Source organism: Sorex araneus, chromosome 3, assembly GCF_027595985.1.
Source record: "Sorex araneus isolate mSorAra2 chromosome 3, mSorAra2.pri, whole genome shotgun sequence".
Taxonomy (NCBI): Eukaryota; Metazoa; Chordata; class Mammalia; order Eulipotyphla; family Soricidae; genus Sorex; species Sorex araneus.
This window is the reverse complement of record NC_073304.1, coordinates 25,467,647-25,487,560: the sequence shown is the minus strand read 5'-3', so window position 1 is coordinate 25,487,560 and position 19,914 is coordinate 25,467,647. Positions and strand designations below refer to the sequence as shown.

Below are 19,914 nucleotides of genomic sequence, written 5' to 3'. Positions count from 1 at the left end.
AGATCGTGCCAGCGGCCAGGGCAGACTCCCTCCAGCTGCGTGCCGAGCGTCTCTGCTTCTCAGGCCTCACCTGCATGTTCTTTTCGGGGGACGTTGGACCTGGCATCAGGCTGTGGGGTGGAAAACCTGTGCGTTTCTTCCCGACTCAGTGGCAGCCCATCCCAAGCTCTGTTGTACATGGGCCAGGTGGACCTGCATTGTTGTTATGTTTGTCAGCAGTGTGACTCGGCTCTTTGCGAGCAGATGTAAACTGTGGGGTTAATATCATGACCATGATCATGAGAAAACTATGACTTGGTTTATATTAAGACATTTCTTTTGGGGGAAAAAAGTGAGTTTTGTTTTGTTTTCTTTGGTGGGGGGAGGTGAATGTTTTCTTAAGAAAGTTATGATTTATTTTGTGAAACATTTTAATGCTTTGACTTAGTTTTTTCAACCAGGCTCAGGAATTATACTAATTAGAGTGTTTTGTATGGTATCTTACACATGTGGGTCTCAGTACTTTAACATCATGTTTTGTGTAAGTAAGGTCATCTCATAGAAAGGAAAGTGAGACCTGGAAATTTAAGTAACTAAAAAAAGAGGGTGATGGTGCAATTGTTAATATAGTACCAACACACCTAAGCTGTATCCAGAATCTATTTTAGATTTGTTGAGAATTTTACTATGTCTTAAGTGTAGGGTTTATTTATCTCATTTGAATGCTATTGTAAGAGTTTCTTGCAGGTTCTAGCTTTCCTTTTTCTAACTGGTTGCTTCCTTGTTTTGTGTTTTGACCACTCCTGGCAGTGCTCAGGGGCGACTCCAGCGCTCTGCTGTGGGACCCCGGGGCTGGGGATGTGCTTCAGCCCCTGAGGTCTCTTCTCAGGTCCTCTTTTCCCCACTTATAAAGTCTCTGTTCTCATAACTGTTAAAGCTGCAATAAAGGAACTAACAGCAACAACAAAAATAAGCTAACTGCAAGCACATTCACTGACATTGCTCATCTGCTGTAAAAAATGCTTTCAAAAAAAAAATAAGAATATAATGAAAATTTACATTTGTCCTTCAGGTTTTACTGGCATGTTCTAAGATAATTCATGAAATAATGGTAGAAAGTAATATACCAAATTTCTAGTCACAGAGGTATATGGAAGATTTAAATGTCTTTACTATTAAAGCAAATTAACCAAAAGTAATGAAACCAGATGATGAAATGTACCTTCCTCGGGAATCTGTTTTATCTTACTGCTTTTCTGTGGGGATTGGGAACTTGGGCAGGAAACAGAACAAATGGCTGAGAAGAAATCAAAGCGGAAACTGGAGGAAGAGGAGGAAGATGGGGTGAATGCAGAAAGCTTTCAGGAGTTCATCAAACAAGCAAGGTATGAAATGTTCTCCATTAATAAGAACTCTCTTCATTTTCTGTAATATTCTCCACTGAATGCCCAGTATTCCTTTTGTTTGTAAGAAGGGAGAGTGTGGGTGAAATTATGCTTTGGAAGAGAAAAACGAGTTTCATAGGATGGGCCTCTCCCTATCTCGGCGAATTATTTTTCTGTTTCCATGGTTTCGGTTATCAGAACACTGCTGCTGGATATCGGTGCTGGATTTCTAGGCAGCTGCAGAGTTCATCCCACTCAGAGTGCCGAGAGAGCCCTCTGGAAAGTTGGGTTTCGAGTGTTTACTGGGATGGGGATCTGTCCCTGATCATGCAGTGATGACCAAGTCTTGCCTCAGTTAAGGGGGTTGAGGAATTGGCAGTTTCTCAGCACTTGGGGGGTTACGCCTAATTTATAGAAAATAGAGCAGGTCCTTCATGCTTAGGCCTAGCTTTCAGGGGTGGGAAATCTTAGCACTGAGCTCTCTCTGTTGATACAAAGCAGCCTGACCATTTTCCCCTATTTACGATGTGTTTTTGAAGGAAGCGGGAGCAAAGGCGTTTAATTTGTCCTTTTTTAAGAGTCACACTAGAGGGTCGTTTTCTAACTCCAGGTGCACAAAACCACTGAGTGAAGGCTTAAGCATTTGTCTAACACCATTTCTAGACTTCAGCGAGGTCCCAGTGTAAAGATAAGCAGTACCAGAGAATCAGCTCAGTTGCGCTGTAAGGTTGAATCGGCTGGTGTTTCTCAGTGTTAAACACCACCAGGGCCTCTGGATCCCGAGTTTAAACACATAACAGACAGAGATGTAATCCTGTAATTGCTTTGTTGACACTGGATCCTGAGCACTGTGATTGATGAAAGCGGGTCCAGAAGCAAAGCAAGAAACACTTTCTGGGCAAAGGCTTGAGTGCAGCAGTAAGGCCCTTGCCTTGCAGGAATGAGGCCCGGGGTTCGATTCCTAGCATCACAAAACAAAACAAAAACACCACCAAGGAAACACTTTCTCACCTCCTCATTATTCAGATAGAAAAAAGTGGCAAAAATTAGAGTATATTCAGAAAATAGCTCTGCTTTTGAAAGTTAAAGGATCTGAGTTCCTTCCAGGGATCTTCAGGTTTCCTGTAATCTGAAAGGAAGAGCGAAGAGAGCATTCTTAAAAGTGGTGTCGGTTTCTTTATAAGGTCTAACTGGGTACTGAAAATGAGTCCTTTGTACTGTTAACTGTTGGAACCGACACGGAGGCGAAATACATTGTACGGCGTTTGACCCTGTTTGTGGCTTGTTGTCTGAAATTGACAGTTGGAAGCATGTGATCACATCAGGTTTTCTTTGCGTCAGTCTGGGTGGCATGCAGCAACCTCTGTGAGAATGCTTTGAATTTGGTAACTTCAGCCAGGCAGGGCAGCACCTGTCATAAGGGAGGCAGCGAGCCAAGAAGATGGGCGCTTGGGGCGGAGAGATTGTGCGGGGCGGGAGGTGCTTGATTGCATCCTCAGCACCTCCAGGCGTGACCTTCTGAGCACAGAGTGGGGAGCAGATGCCAGCACCACCAGGCAGTGGCCACAGACGGAGCCCTGCTCTCCAGAACGACAGGTGGTTTTGTTTGAACCGTTCCCAGTTCTGTGAGGCCAGGGAAAGCACAGTGAGGGTGGTGTGTGTGGGGGGGGGGGGGTGGGGGGGGTGGAATGGGGGTCTCTGCCGGCCTCCACTGCAGGGTGCTGGCAGTTTCCCGAGCACCGGGGCTGTGGCGTGTCTCCATGTGGGGGTGCTTGGGGAGCTCAGAGCTCACACGGAGATCCCTAGGAGTGGCATCCCGAGTGCTCATTGGGGTCTTCCGAAGACGGGCTCTGGGCTCCTGGCGACAGCATAGCAGCACTGTGCTTACTGCGGGGCCACTCCTCGGGGTCACTCCAGGGCAGACAAGGGCCATTGAGAAGCTGCTGGTGGTGCTATAAGCCCACGCAGGGAGCAGCAGACAGCGCCAGTGATTTGAAGTGCCTCAGTGCCCGCCATGCAGATGGCTGGGGAATGTGTTCCTGGTGATGCAGGGCCATGTCCCCCAAAGGGGTCACCGGCCCAGCGGCCCATCCAAGGGTCCTCGCTGCCTCCAGTGCGTTTGGGCACACTACTTGCTTGGTGCGGGGAGATAGATTTCCAGGGGCCTCCTGGTCTTTCCAGGCCAATTGAGCTTGACGCTGTGGGTTTCCTTATTTCACTTGGGGAATAGGAGGCTTCTTGGCTGACTGTTCTTGGGGAATTTAAAAGGGGGCGGGGCAAATGGCAGCGTGGCAGATAATACCGCACTTCCGATTCTGCAGACTCCATGTGGTCTTTGAAGCATGTTCTTCTTTAGGGGCGGAGATAGTGCAGGGGTCCGGGCACTTGCCTTGCCAGTTCTGTCTCTGGCGTTGCATATGATCTCCTGAGCAGTACCAGGAGTGACCCTTGAGCACAGAGCAGGAAGTAAACCCTGGGCACAGCTGGGTTCACTTCCCAACTCTCTACTGCCCCCACACACCAGAACCAAAGCACGTAGATCTGTTTTTAGCACGTTGCCAGCTCTAAGCACATTGCTGCTCAGGACGGCCCCACAACCAAGTTTGTTGCCCCCTGATCTAGAACGTGGCTGTCCAACTGAACGCATGTACACTATTTTGCACTGAGATGTGGCTGAGGTAATGGGGGGCAGGAATCTTTTGGTTTATTTAATTCTACTTAGAGTTTCTATATTTTAAGTTCTTTAAATTTACCATATTGGTAGCACAGATCTAGAAAATTCACTGTGGAATGAGTAAAGTATTGTACTTTAGTATTTTGCATTGCTTTGTTCATATGCCTGTCTCACCATCTATGAATTGGGAGTTTTGGACTGGTGCTTTTTATTGTCCCTTCCTTCCTCCCTCTCTCCCTCCCTCCCCCTTCCTTCCTTCCTTTCTTCCTTCCCTCCCTTCCTTCCTTCCTTCCTTCCTTCCTTCCTTCCTTCCTTCCTTCCTTCCTTCCTTCCTTCCTTCCTTTTTTTTCTTTTCTTTTCTTTTTTTTTTGCTTTTTGGGTCATACCCGGCAATGCTCAGGTGTTAGTCCTGACTCTGCACTCAGGAATTACTCCTGACAGTGCTCAGGGAACCATATGGGATGCTGGGATTCGAACCCGGGTCGGCCATGTGCAAGGCAAATGTGCTATCGCTGTGCTATTGCTCTGGCGGGAAGGGTGTTTGCCCTTCTGACTCTCTTCATGTCCATGATCAAACGGGGGGGGGCGGGGGCGGGAGGGGGGGAGGGAGGTGTTCAGGGCAGTTTCCCATTCCTGACGATACTTTCCCTCCTCGCTGCAGTGAGGGTGAGCTGGAGGAGGTGCTGACTTTCTACACCCAGAAAAACAAGTCTGCAAGTGTTTTCCTGGGGACACACACCAGGAGCTCTAAGAACAGTAGCAGCTGCTCAGACAGCGGTGCCAAAGGGGGTGAGTGTCTTGGTGAACCAATGAAAAATAAGAGCAAGTGACCGGGGAGATGAGCAGCTGGAGCAGAGGATGATGTGCTGCAGAGCACTTGGCGCCCAAGGGGGGAACCTGACGGGTGGGGGTGGGGGTTGAGTGGGCCGCAGGGGGTGGGCTTCTGCAGTGGGGAGGGGGGAGGTCTTTGTGTTTTAGTCCTAACTATAGAAGACGGGGCATTATCGGTCTTTCATATTTAACAGCAGAGAACTTTTTGAGGAAACCTAGCACTTATTGAGCATCCTGCTCTCTGCTGTGCACACTCTTGTATTTTTCTTACAAACATGCAGAATAGGAAGCCACCGCTACAGAGAGGAGAACCGAAGCCAGAAGGCCACCCCTGCAGGGGGAGAGGAGCTAGAACCTGGGCTGGCCTCACTGGAGCCTGTGCGCCCTTCCCTTCCCCTCTGTTCTTCAGCCTCTGCCAGTCATTATCACTCACCTTGGGTGCATATTTTCCCTGCTCTGGAGAGACATCATTTTCATTTGAGACAGGATGAGCTGTTGGATGTGTAAAACTGTTCATACCTGAGTGGGTATGAACCTTATTACCACCAACCTCTTCATGCCTTTGGCTTCCTTCAGCCCAGTGTTTACAAAGTGGATGATGCTGCCCCCATCAACCAGTCGTGTTGAGAGGAAGGGTGCAGAGTAGCCTTGGGTATAGTTGGGAGGGACTCGAGCACAGTCAGTTAGCCTAAAAAGGTAGATGTCCAGGGCAGGATGACTGATTTTATTTTATCTTTTTTTCCCTGGAAGCAGGTAGTAGGTCAAACAAGTTTGGAAAACTCTTTCTGTGTGTGTTTGTTTTTGTTTTAGGGCCACACCCAGTGATGTTTAGGGGTTACTCCTGGCTTTGCACTCAACCACCAGGGGACTATATGGAATTCTGAGGATCAAACCCAGGTTGGCCATGTGCAAGACTAGCACCCTACCTGCAGTGTTGTTTCTCTGGCCCTGGAAACCTCTTTTTTTGTCCATTGTGATAGCCAGAATGTTCCTTTGTGTTTCTGTAAGTTAGTGATTCGGAACTTTGGTATTGGTGTGGATCAAGGTCTGGTTCAGGTCGTTTGACCCCCTAAATAGCAGTGATGTTTTATTATAAACAAAGCCCTGCTCTTTGTTTTTCCAAATTTTCTAGTCTCCCAGGCAGTGCTTAGGGAGCCAGGTCAGAGGTTCAGCGCAAGACCCTGATAATTAGTGCGCTACTTCTGTCAGCATAATGGCCCTAGATTGGAAGATGAAGACTTCTTCCCTGTTCTTTAGGCTGCTAGAGCCCTTAACCAGGAAAATGGGTCATTTCACACCGTGGTGACTTCTCCCAGTGCTAAGGTTTTGCCAGCTGTGACTGGGTTCAGAGACTCATCCCCTGGAGCCTGCGGCTCACTGTCTGATTGAGTCGCTGTGCTCTGAGACGTCCTTCTGAGCCCCACCCTCGTCTCCGAGATCCCTCGCTGACCTGTGAGCGCTGCAGCTAGTTGATTCATCTGTCCTCACCCCCTCTCCAGTCTTACGGAGTGCCTGTGATAGTTGGACATTGTGGTCACTGGTATGGTCAGCGACAGGGCTCTCGTAGTCCCTCCACTGGGAGAGGCTGGCTGAGTGCAACAGAGGAACTGGTAGAAATCGGGGGTATGAGCCGAGGGAAGTGAGGCCTCTTAGCGTTCCCTCCCCCACCCGACAGCAATGGGAAGCTGCCACCACATTCATAGCCACACCTGTTGGCACAGGTGGATCCTTAGAAACTGTGGGGGCTTAAAGACTGCATTTTATTTGGAGGGGGTCCACTAGGGGGTGTTCAGGGGCTGTTGCAGACTTAGTGCTCAGGAGTGACCCCTGAGAGTTCTTAAGGGACCATATATGAGGCCGGGGATTTGGGCAGGGGTTGGCCACATGCTATGCACGCACCTTAACCCTGGTGCAGCGCCGTAACTATCTCTCTGGCCCTCAAGACTCTCTCTATAAGGCCAGCGCCTGTGAAGACTAATCTGAGGAGCAGTAGGAACACCTCCACCAAGGAGACGTTTCAGCATTTGAGTCTCGGCTCATTTCAGCCCTGAGCAAAGAAACGCATGCCAGTGACAGCGCGGGAAGGTGCTGGAGAGAAGAGAATTCTTGTCTTTCCTTCATTCTGAAAGATTATATGACTTTTGTAAATATTCTAGAACCTAGCCCTTGAGCTTTAGGGATATATCCCTAAATATATAATAAACTCTAACTGTCCTATTTCAAAATTCTGTGGTAGGGAAAAAATAATTTATTCGAGTAGAAATTTATTCTACCGGAGTTGATTTTGATTTTTTAATAGACTGATCAATCTCTCAGGTAAACTCAACCTGCTCAAGTAAAACCAAGGAGGTTAAGATGCAGAACTATTGTAGTTATCTAGTTTTTCTTGACAGCAGACAACGGGGCTTCCCTTTTAGACTCTTGCTGGTTGCCCTGCCCCACAGATATCATGGCTTCTTTGCTCTACTGCAGAGGTTCCCAGGCTTGCTCGACCTTCTACCTCCGTTTCAGGGAGGAGAAGGATCGCAGTATCCCCTGAAGTTCTTTATGTGATCCCCTCGGCTGCTCCTCACTACTGCGCCCCACCCTTGGTCAGGCCGTGCCCCTCAAGGGGTGGCGGTGCCTGCTTTGGGAAGCAGTGCTCGAGAAGGCCCCCAAATCCACGCATGGTTTCTCCTTGTATTCCTGCCAGAGGCATCGGATAGTCTTCACTGTCTTCCTTTTCCAGGCATGCCCTAGCCGGGCGGCCTTCCACAGGTGCCTGCTCTGGGGCTCAGTCTCTTTCCTGGATCCACTGAGCTGGTGCTGGGACTCAGAATGGTTGGCCATCATTTGGTTGCTCGCCCACTCAGTGTGGCTGTTGGCCGGTCCTTCCTGGGAAAGACAGCCGAGGTGAAACTTGCCCTGGCTCCTAGTTTTGATGACGAGGGCTGCTCTGTTTTGGAAACAAAAGTATGTGTAGGGTCGAGTCCTCGCTTTGGACTAGCAGGAGAGCCTAAGCACAGTCTTTATTATTTTTTCAGATCACCCTGAGACGATGGAAGAAGTGAAAACAAAGCAGCCCAAACAACAGCAGGCAACAGAAATTCACTCGGACAAATTATCTCGTGAGTGACTTCAAGTCTATTCAGGTCTGCTGCTCTCTGCTAAACCCTGAAAGCTCTCAGATAGTGGTTACAAAGCATAAGACATTAACCCGAAGAAATTCCTTCTCGTTTCTTCCTGTCCCTTAGAATTTCTTCTTTTCTACTGCTGGTAACATATTCCTTTCAAGGAATTTTTGACTTCTTTAATGTCAAGGAAATCTGAGCACTTTGTTTTTTCCTAGACGGGTGAAAGGCAGAGGGAGAGGTGTTACTATCGGAAACTGCCCTGACCACCTCATGTTTGTAAAATACCTGCTCTGGTTGATGAGGGTCATCCTAATTCTAGCTCTTAAAAAGAACTGAAAACAAACTGTGTGGCCAGGTTGTCTTGAATGGTAAAATTTGTTAAGGTCACAATGAATGCTCATTAAAGTCTATATTTGTCATGAGTTGTGTCTCATGCTAAGATTATGACTATGTTTAAAAAATGTTTACCTTGTGTTTTATAGCAATTGTCAGTTTTTCCTAAAATGATGTTTTTTGTTTTTTTGTGTGTTTGTTTTTGTTTTAATAGGATTTACCACTTCAACAGAAAAAGAGAATAAATTAGTCTATACCCATTCTTCCTCTGCTTCTTTCTCTGTCCCGGCTGCTGCCCTTCTGCAGAAAATTCCCAGCACCCATTTCTCATCTGTTGTCACCACCTCTGACCTCTCCGCAGGGCTTGGCCACCATCCTTTTACTCAGATCCCTCCATCTATCCCCAGCATGCATCACAAGTCGACGGTCTTACTGAGCACAGTCCCTGACCGTGAACCTCCCTCCGTACACCCCGGAATACAGACTGTACCAAGCCCTGGTGGCCTGCCACGTTGTCGATCAGGCAGTTACACAATTGGCCCCTTTTCCTCTTTCCAAAGTGCTGCACACATCTATAGCCAGAAACTGTCTCGTCCCTCTTCAGCAAAGGCAGGTGAGTGAGAAAATGAAAGGCAGCCTGCAATGCCAGCTCCTCCCACCCCGTCACACACAGGAATGCCATCTCTGTCCTAAAAGCAAAGAGGCAGACACAGCATTGTTCTGATGTGGCTGAAAGAAGAGTCTTGCATTTGGCCCAGTAGCATTCTTTCATTGATAGCAAGTGAAACAGGACTTCTTGTAGGTGCTGGGGGGGGAGTGAGATGGATAAGGTAAGACTTCTGTTCAGTTCACTAGGAGCTTAGAGTCGAGAGCTTGCCCGTCATAGGTAATCATGGCCCTTGCTTTCTTTCTGATTCAAGTGACTTCTGACATTAGATGAGTTGGATATTTTTTTAAAAAACTATTGTTTGATGTGTTTAAAATCAAGAATGACCTGAATAGATAGATAACCCTGGATTCTTAAATTAGGACACTGAATTTTAAATGAAGTAGACCCATATGATCAGTCAAGTTTCTCCCCATTTTTTAAATAGGAGCTTTATGGAGGTAAAAATTCAACTGATTACAAGAAAGCCTTTAAAAATTTGTTTGAACCACTTTTATTGAGGTACCAGGATTTATAGACTATTAATTATAAGTAATTTTGATGCATGCATTATTCCAACACTGCACCCGTCCCCAGAGAGCCCCCTTCCTCCACCAGCACCCCAAGGGCCCTTCCTTGTAAGCTCAGTTCTGCTGACAAAGTCTCTAGTTCCAATAGGTTTGGAAGAAAGCTTTCTTTCAGACATACAAGTTAGTAGTTTCTAGTATATTCTAGAGTTATGTAACCAACATCACACTCTGATTTGAGAACATTTTCCTTAAAGAGCCCATATCTAGTAGCAGTTACTGACAGTTTTCTCCTCCCGTCAGCTCCTGGCAACCACTAATCTACTTTCTGTCTATGTAGATTTGCCTGTCCTGGACACTTCGTATAAGTGGACTCAGATACAGTTTGTGGACTTTTGTGAATGACTGTTTCATTGCCCCAGTGTTTCCAAGGCTCATCTGTGCTGTAGCATGTATTGTGACTCTTTTCCCTCTTACCGCTGAGTAGTGTTTCTTGGGATGTGTAGGACACATTTTTCTTATAGTTATAATTTCATGAGCAGTTGGATTGTTTTCACATTTGGGCAAACTAAAATGCCAGATAACATGAAAATTGCTGCTGTGAACATTTGTATACAAGTATTTACATATACCTCTATTTTATTTTCTCTTGGGTGTATATTCAAGGAGTGAAATGATTGGATCGTATGGTAACTTCATAATTTTTTTTTTTTGGAGGAACTTCCAGTCTCTTTTTTGTGTGACATTTATCACTAGCACTATATGAAGGTTCAATTTCTCCACATCCTTAACCAGTTCTACAGTTTTACTCATCCTGGTGACCATGACATTAAACATCTTTCATGTATTTATCACTGTCTACCTTCTTTGGACAAAGTCTATTCAAATTCTTTGCCCATTTTAAAATTGGGATATTTGTCTTTTATTATTATGTTCTAGATAAATGTCCTTTAATTAATCTGATTACAAGTCCTTTCAGATATGTAATTTAGAAATTTTTCACCCATTCTTTGGCTTGTTCTTTCATTTTCTTGAAACAAAAAGGCTTTAATTTTGATGAAATCTAAGTTACCTAATTTTCCCTTTGTTCCTTATATTTTTAATTTCATATATGAAAAAGCATTACCTGATCCAGAGTTACAACTTCTTTTTTCTAAGCATTTTCATAGCTTCTATGTTAAAATCTTTTTCCGATTTTTGAGTCACTTTTTATGTATGGTGTAGTCTAAAGATCTGACTTCCTTCTTTTTCATGTATAGTTTAAGTTATACCAGCACCATTTGGTAAAGAATATTTTCCTGTTGAATAGTCTTGGCCCTTTTATAAAGAGCTACTTTATAGTCAATGTGAGGGTTTATTTCTAGAGCCTAAAATCCTTTCCCACTGTTCTGTATATCTGTGCCTATTTTAGCCCCACCTGTCTTGATAACTAGAGCATTGTAGAAAGTTTTGAAATTACCAAATGTGATTCTTCTATCTTTGTTTTCTTTTTTCATATCATTTAGATTATTCTGGATTCCATATATTTTCATATAAACTTTAGGATTAACTTGTTCATTTTTACAAAATTGGGCAGGTGGAAATTTTGGTAGAGAATGCGTTGAATCTGTAGATTAGTTTGAAGGTAACTAGTTTGAAGATTTTATATATCTACATATGAAATATATGTGCCATATATATTATACATGCATATATAATTTTTTTTTTTTTTTTGCTTTTTGGGTCACACCTGGCGATGCACAGGGGTTACTCCTGGCTCTGCACTCAGGAATTACCCCTGGCGGTGCTCAGGGGACCATATGGGATGCTGGGATTCGAATTTGGATCGGCCACGTGCAAGGCAAACGCCCTACCCGCTGTGCTATCGCTCCAGCCCCCATATATAATTTTCTTATAGGTGCAGAGAATGATTATATATTTCAAAAGGCTCAATTCTGCAGAGGTTTGAAACAATTCTAATGTACCTTACAAAGTATCCTCCAGGATGGGAAGTGTGGCCCAGTGGTAAATGCCTCTTGCCTTATGTGCATGGGTCTCTGGGTTCCACTCTGGCACTGCAAAAAAAAAAAAAAAATCATGCAATACATAAAGCAAAAATTCACATGATATGTAGTGTATATAGATCCACAGTGGGACTTTCATTCCCTGTCAAATGTTAATAAATGAAGAAAATTTTAAAAAAATTTTGTTGTAGTTTAGGTACATGATTATGATAGTGTTCCTGCTTATGGCACCTTCACCCTAAATAGATATTTCAAAATAGCCCAGATGAGTATTTGAACAAGCCTCATATATTGCCCATCCAGAAAATTATGTTCCAGATAGAGAGAACACTTTTTTAAGAACACATGGTTTTAAAAATAAGTCATGTTCTATTGTATGAGGGAAACACAAGCATGAAAATGTGTAAATTTATAACTGTACCCTCATGGTGACTCACTAATTAAAAAAATAAATAAATTTAAAAAAAAAGAACTCTAAATAAAAAAAAATAGTGTGATAGTCATTTCTATTTCAGATATTATTTACATGCCTCAATTGTATAGATTATCGTTGACAGCATTTGGATTCCTTTAATATTGAGTGTACAGAACTCAAAATCAGAAGGCTTGCTTGGAGATAAACCTACCATTGTTTGCTCTGGGTTCAAGGCCAAAGACGGCTTTTTGTGAATTTAATGGCAGAATAAATCAATTTTTGATGAAAAAAAAAAGTCATATTCTACATCATAAAATAAGACAAGCTAAGGATTTGGTGTGTACCACATTATTTGTTCTGCAATTAAAAGGAATGTCAATAAGAAAAATATATATGCTGATCTCATGTATTTCAAAATTGACAGAGTTCAAAATGAGAATAAATTTTAAAATATCAGAATGAAAAGATAATGGAAAAATTGCATTTCTATTTCACAGCTGTGAAAAGCAGTTGGAAAGAAACTTGCCACCTTAAATACTTAGATTTGAAAAGGAAGACCAAAAGTTATCTGAATAAAGGAGAAAGAACAGAAGCAAAAATCACAGAACTCAGAATAAGATAGAATAGAAAAAAAAATTAAAGTCAAAAGTTCAGTGAAAAGTCTGCTAAGACAAGCAAGCTTTGATGAAACAGATTGAAAAAGGAGAGAAATAAAATAAGGAATGGAAAATCAGGTTGAAAAAACAAATAAATAGAGCATAGGTTACAAAAATAATAGAATCCTGTTAGCCACATTATCCCAGTAAAACCGAAAGTTTATACCAAATGGAAAAACACCTCCAAAGGCATAACAAGTAAAATTCACTCAAGGTGAAGAAAGATTGAATAGAATTACAGTTATTCAAATAAGTGGTACAGTTGTTAACAATCTTCTCATCTGGCAAACATGAGATCCAGATTGTTTTAGCATTTATTCTAGCAGTCTTTCAAAGGCACGCATTGTTTGAATCTTCCTTTTCTAGAGACGGCAAAAAGATAAATAATAAGTCTCGACTTACTCTGTATTTTTGTGTACTCTTGAAAAACAAATTAAGGAAAATCAAAACACACCTCACTCAAATCAGTGGTGTTTCCGTAGTTTGGTGGTTATCAAGTTCGATGCACAACCCCCTCAGGATCTGACAACATTCTTGAGAAGGGACCAGGAGAAAGTTCATTCTAGGAATATGGGAGAAACATTTGACATTAGAAAATCCGTAAATGTCGTTTGCCACATTTGTGTATTGAGGGGAGACAGAGTATCATCTTCTTAGTAGACGCAGAAAAAGAGGATAATTGAATTCTACATTCGCTCTTGAAATAATTCAGCGTATTATGGAAAGAAGGAAGCCTTAGCCTGGAAAAGCGATGTCAGGCAGGAGAGAGAGCCGTGTTTTAGCTGCTTGCCTTGCTTCCATCACACCTGGAGATCCTTGAGCCCCACCCCAGTGTGACCCAAAACTGAAAGAAAAGGAAAAGGAAAAAAATTGTGTTAAGTGCTAAAACTGCAAAAGGAATTAAGTATGTGAGAGGGAAGAACTGTTATCTCTCCCTAAAACTGTAGGAAGAAGGTAGGTCCCTACCGGTCCCCCACTCAGTGCTTCACTGGTGCTTAGAGCCTGCAGTCAGACAGGGGAAAAGATGTATGTCAAAGAGGAAACTACTGTTTCCAGGTACTGTCTCTCTAGAGGAAGCTGAACGTGATCTACAGATTGCTCCCCAACCAAGGGATATGGAATTCTCTAGACCAGTTCTCAGGTTCTATTGTTTCTGACCATTTGTTATTCCCTTAGGTGTGTCTTCACCACCCATTTAAAAATAAATAAATAAATAAATATATGTATATATATATATATATATAAACAACAAAGTATTCAAAAATATTTTTTGTTTATTATATTAAAATATGTTACTGTTTTTGGCATATCGAATATGCCATGGGTAGCTTGCCAGGCTCTGCCGTGTGGGCAGGATACTCTCGGTAGCTTGCCTGCCGGGCTCTCTGAGAGGGATGGAGGTGCAAGGCAAACGCCCTACTCGCTGTGCTATCGCTTCAGCAAGTCTCACAATGGAGATGTTACTGGTGCCCGCTCGAGCAAATCAATGAACAACGGGAGGACTGTGACAGTGACAGTGACAGTATTAAAATGTGTAATAAAAAAATTTAATATTTAAATGTTTTTACATGCATTTCACTACTACACATTCACATCACCACTAATCCAGTTTTCTTTGGGGAGTAAGGGGACTCCCAGGCATTGCTCAGGGGACCCAGGTACCCTTCAGGTGAAACTTGGCCAACAGGGCCTAATAGTTCAGTGGTCAGACCTAGCAGTATTGGATCTGGAGACCAAACTTGGGACCGTATGCACGTAAGACTTGTGTGCCAGCCCTTTGAGCTAACTCCCAAGTCCTAAACACATTTTTAAGAAAACATTATTTTGTTTGGGGATGTAATAGAACACATGCCCTGCATGTATGAGACTCCAAGTTTCATCGTTGGTACAGCTGGTCATGACGCTTGGCACGACTTCCCTCCCCCCAACACACTCCGCAAAATAAAATGATAAAAAGTAGAAAACATTCTTTACAGGAGCATAAAAATAAAAACTGCCCAGGAATTCATTTAAGAATGAGTTATATAAGAAAATTTTATGAATTTTTTTTTGAGAGACATTACAGAAGATCTAAATAAATGAATAATGACATTATATACTGGGATAAGAAGGCTCAGTATCATAAAATATTTTGTCTCATCAGATTGATACCTGGATTCAATTTATTTCCTGCCAGAATGTTAACAGTTTTGTTGTGACTGACAAATCTAAAATGATACGGAAATGCAAAAGGCAGAATATAATGAGAACCTATTGAAGAGGAAAAGGAGGGAGAGAAACCCTTTATTGTGACTTGATATAAAGGTGTTAACAATTGAGATAGTGGAATTTTGACACTGGTACAGATACTGGCCAGTGGAAGAGAATAGAAAGTTAAAAAACAAAGGCACAGACAGAGCTCTCATGTATACATATGTATATACATATATGTAAATATATATAAAGATGATACTATAATGGGAAAGGGGAATTTCTCAATAAACGGTGCTGGGGGGGCTGAAGTGATAGCACCTCCGGTTGGGCATTTGCCTTGCACGTGGCCGACCCGGGTTCGATTCCCAGTATCCCATATGGTCCCCTGAGCACCGCCAGGGGTAATTCCTGAGTGCAGTGCCAGGAGTAGTAACCCCTGTGCATACTGGATGTGACCCAAAAAGAAAAAAAAAAACTTCAATAAATGGTGCTGGGATAATTTTGATCCAATTAAGAAAAGAGTGAAATTAGAATCCATTTCACACAAAAAAAAATCTCCCTAGAATTAAGTAAAAGAGACCATCTCTGAGATCTTACGGTAGGAAGCAAAAGTCAAAACAGTAGTAACACAGGCCCACGTAGTACAGCAGTAGGGTGCTTGCGTTGCCTGCGGCTGACCTGGACTGGACCCTGGCATCCCATATGGTCCCCCAAGCCTGCCAGGAGTGACCCTTGAGCATAGAGCCAGAAATAAGCCCAGAGCACGGTAAGGTGCGGCAACCCTACCCCAAAACAAAACCAAAATGCAGTAAAACTCCTGTGAACCAATAGGAAAACTGCTCAGTGGGAAATGAGCAGTGATAGAACGAAGGAGGTAACAGCGCTTCATCTGTGCCAGATGAACGTAAATGAAGATCACAATGGGATTCGAGAAGGAAGGCATTTAGAGCCTTGACAAGACTAAGTGCTGGAGAGTCTGTGTGTTCTCAGGAACTCATATTTTCTTTGTGAAAGTATAAGGATCATCACTTATAAGTGACAAGTGCTATCACGTAAGCTTGGAAACTCCCGTGCCCTGCGATGCCCAGTCACCCCACACCCGGGCACGTGCCCTGCTCCTTCCACATGCGCCCCGGGAGGGCTTTGCCGCTGGATTCTTGGCTGCACGGTCTGTAACACCGGCGGGCTTCAGATAACCGAGACTGGGTGGGAGCTGAGAAGTGAGTCACCGTGTATTCGAAAAATGGAATACCCAGTCACAGATTAAAAAATCCCTTATAATCCAGCTATACTATATATCTGTACTATACAGGTCTTGGAAGTATGTCACTGAATAGCAAAAGTTTCCCAGGAAACCTCTTCAATAAGATTTACTTTTTTAGAGCTTAGATACAGGTAAAATTAGTATTTTCTCTAGATGTGCATACACAATACATACAATATATATCAACAATATATACAATATATATCAAACTGTACGTATATATGAGTGTGTGTATATGTATGTTTGTATATAAGCTTTAGTTTTATGGAAAGGATGAGAATGAGAGACCAGGGATGTGTTGCTGATAAAGTTCGTGACTTGTATATATGAGATCTTGGGTTTGACCCCTGGAGTCACCAAAATAAGTAAATCTGTGAGTCTGGAGAGGTAGTACAATGGTTAGGGTGTTGGCTTGCATGTGGCTGATCTGGGTTGATTCCTGGCACCCCATACGGTCTCCCAAACCTTGACAGGAATGATCCCTTGAGTACAGCTGGGTATGGCCCCAAAACTTTTTTTGTGTGTGAAATATATCAAGTGAAGGGAATGAATGATGAAGGGAGATAGAAGGGGCAACAGGAAACACAGATTAGTATGAGTTACTTGTTAAAGGTGGGTGTTGAACTGGGTAGTAAATTTTCCATAATACATGTTGTAAATAACATTTGATCTATATGAAATATACTTGCAAAAGTTGCATTTTTTTTGAGTGTCACCAAAGTATACATACAGAATGATCACAATTCTCTATGTAAGCATTAATAAGGCAGAGAAGAACAAGGTTATAGATTTTCTACTTTCCAAGCAAGGTTGGGTTGGAGATGCATTGCCACCGGGGGCGGTTGCCATGGCTCAGTCCAGTGGTGAAGGACATTCCCAGCATGTTCTTCTCTCTGATCCCTCGGGGGGGGGGGGTGGGTCGGGGGGTCGGGGGGCAGCGCCACTGAAGAAAGCTTTCTAGAGTAAGATAAGGGTTTCTTTTTATTTTTGCAAATACTTGAAAAGCGGTGCTGGTCCAAGATCCCTAGGGACGGAGTTGGCTGAGATGCTTTGGTTGTACTGCACGCGTCTCCCAGCTCTGCCCTGAGTGGGTGCAAACTTTTCTTTTAGCAGGTTCATGCCACTCCAGCAAGCATGGAGGAGGAGCCAAAGCACAGAAGGAAGGAGAGGATGGAGCTGCGTGCAACAAGCGGTACAACCCAAGCATGGTGACGGCCGAGCTGCAGCGGCTGGCCGAGAAGCAGGCGGCGAGGCAGTACTCTCCTTCCACTCACATCAGCCTCCTCACCCAGCAGGTATTCCCAGGGCCTCGGCGGAGGGTCGGCCCCACCATGCCCTCTCTCCCCTCTCGCTCTGTTAAGGCTCATATCATGACCGGGGTGCAGGAGTGGCCATTGCTCCCAACTAAATAATTTAAAGTGTTCCTTTTCACCTTCAAAGAAAACAGGCTGGGGCTGGAACCATAGTACAGCGGGTAGGGCATCTGCCGTGCACGCTGGCGACCTGGGTTCAATCCCCGGCATCTCATACAGCCCCCCCCCACACACACACACACACACTGCCCCAACACCACCAGAAGTAATTCCTGAGTGCAGAGCCAGAAGTAAGCCCTGAGCATTGCCAGATGGTTGGCCCCCCAAAGCCATGAAACTTTATAAAATAAGTAAATAAATAAAATAAGTTTGGGGGCCAGGTAGGTAGTACATCCCATTTGGTCCCCCAAGCACCACCAGGAGGAATTCCTGAGTGCAGAGCCAGGAGTAAGCACTGAGTACCTCCAGGTATGGCTCACAGAACAAAAGAAAAGAAGGTATTTTACAGGTTCTGTGGCATATTACTGACTCAGAAGGGCTCACTTCATGAGTTAAACCAACTTGAATATTCTCAGCTGTAAACGGCTTTTTTCTAAAGGAGCTTTCAGTGACATTTTTTTCCCCCTTTGGGAAAATTTTCCAGTGAGCTTTAAGCTTAGAAATCTTTTTACCAGAGTTTTATGGCTTTAGCTTTCACTTTTATTTTTTCACTTTACTGCCCTTCCGCTTATGATGTCAGGATGTTTTATGGGTCCGGGTTAATGAAGTCTTTCCAACATGTTTTTCACCCCATTTTACGGATGGGGAAATGAGGCCAAAAGAAATGATGCAATCCGAGTCAATCCTACAGGACTTTGAGATACACACACATACACACACACTCTTTCCCTCTTCCTCTCTCTCTCTCTCTCTCTCTCTCTCTCTCTCTCTCTCTCTGAACACATTTAAGTTCCATCAATTGAAAGGTTTTGATTGAAGCTGGAGAATAGAAGCTATGTCTTCTTATATCTTAATAGTAAAAAGGCGATATCCCCCAATGTATGAACCAAGTTTAACTCCTCAGTTCGGTTCTGCTGAATATCCAGAGTTGGCTTCCTTATTTGGTGGCAGCTCTGTAGTGATAATCAAGTCTCTAAAGAAGGGGAGGCTAGGGCTTTCTTGAAGCCTGTGTTGAGAGTAGGCAGCACACGGCTTCCTGGTGGTGCCTCGCTGTGCTTATCCCATCCCTGCCTCGACCCAGCATATGAGGTTGCCATCGATTTTCTTCTCCTAGTCCCTTGCAGTTCGGAAGAAGCATTTGTGAGGGACCTAGTGAACAAAGCAAGCGAAGACTCGCAGTACAGTGTTGAAACTTGAAGAGAATCAGATCTTCCAGCGAGAGTTGGACTGGGCGAGGATCTGCCCTCTCCCACAGGGACAAATCCGCAGTGATTCCAGGGAAGGAACAGGACCTGGACCGGGCTGTGTAGTTTTGATGGGGCCTCTGACCAGGGTGCATTTTGCAGTTTATAAACTAAGTGTGAAGTCTTTGCCATTTGAAGGGGAAATATATCTCGCCAGTGTGAGAGTTCGCGTATTTTCAACTTCTCTCTTTCGATAGATGATCGAACATGCGAGATGGTGTGATTCTTGATGCCACGGGGCAGTGTCTCCCCATCAGAAAGCCTTGGGCCCAGTGAATTGGAAGTTCATCACACAGCTGTCCACAGGGCCCTGACTCACCATGAGTTGTCGGCCTTGGCTTTCAGCCCCGGTCCCAGGGTGGCTGTGACGCCCTGGTTGGGTGGGAGAGTGCAGTAGCCCAGGCAGAGTAGAGGGGGACCTGGCTGTGCCGGCCAGCCCGCCGCCTCCTGCCGCTGACTCGCTCCGTGTGAACTCGGGCAGGGATGTGGCCTCTCTCAGTCTCCGGGGCCCTGTCGGCGAGGGGGAAGCACAGCCAGGCCTTGGAGATGGCACGAACAGCGGCTGCCTTGTGAAGTCCACGTGCCCTAGCCTCGGAAAACATTGTTCTTACAGCCATCTGGGGTCTCGATAACAAATACCTTCTAATTTGATTTGTCAGAGTGCTTTCTTGGTTCAAACAAAAGTGGACTTTGTTCTTGAACCGCCCAGTCATGTGCCCTTTGTCCCCGTCCTCTCAGGGGAAAGAATTCCTTAAGATGTGGAATTTGGGGAGTCTGCCTCATGTTCTTTACTGGTGAGTAATGTCAGAATGGCCCCAATATCTTTTTAATGCTACTGCCCCCTCCCCGCTTCTTTGAGACCACAACTGGTGGTGCTCAGGGCTTACTCCTGATTTTGTGCTCAGGGATCACTGTCACTCCTGGTGGGACTCAGGAGACCGTATGCAGTACCAGGGATCAAGCCAGGGTCAGATTTGTGCAGAGCTGGAGCCCTACCCACTAGGCTGCCGTGCGCCCTTTCCTTTCCCCTCGCTGACTTGTATTTTTCCCTCTGTCCCTCAGCAAGCAGAGGACCCAGGTCCTGTGCTGGAAGGCGCCGTGCCCTGGCTCCTCGCGTGGGGTGGGCACATGTGCTTTTGTGGCCCTCTTACCCGGGCTGCTTCCTTAGCGTCAGTTCCT

At 44.5% G+C, this 19,914-nt stretch overlaps 1 protein-coding gene across 10 annotated transcripts in view; it reads left to right on the top strand.

The window, feature by feature from the left end:
• TTLL5 (tubulin tyrosine ligase like 5) overlaps positions 1–19,914 on the top strand; it is a 276,403-nt gene that overhangs the window by 117,970 nt on the left and 138,519 nt on the right. For 5 of the 10 annotated variants that reach the window (XM_055131139.1, XM_055131142.1, XM_055131140.1 and 2 more), the window contains 5 exons: positions 1,261–1,364; positions 4,700–4,827; positions 7,893–7,976; positions 8,530–8,928; positions 17,130–17,314. In XM_055131139.1, coding sequence (XP_054987114.1) covers positions 1,261–1,364; positions 4,700–4,827; positions 7,893–7,976; positions 8,530–8,928; positions 17,130–17,314 — 900 coding nt within the window. The remainder of the gene's footprint in view (positions 1–1,260; positions 1,365–4,699; positions 4,828–7,892; positions 7,977–8,529; positions 8,929–17,129; positions 17,315–19,914) is intronic. The other 5 variants (XM_055131147.1, XM_055131138.1, XM_055131141.1 and 2 more) reach the window with 4 other exon arrangements.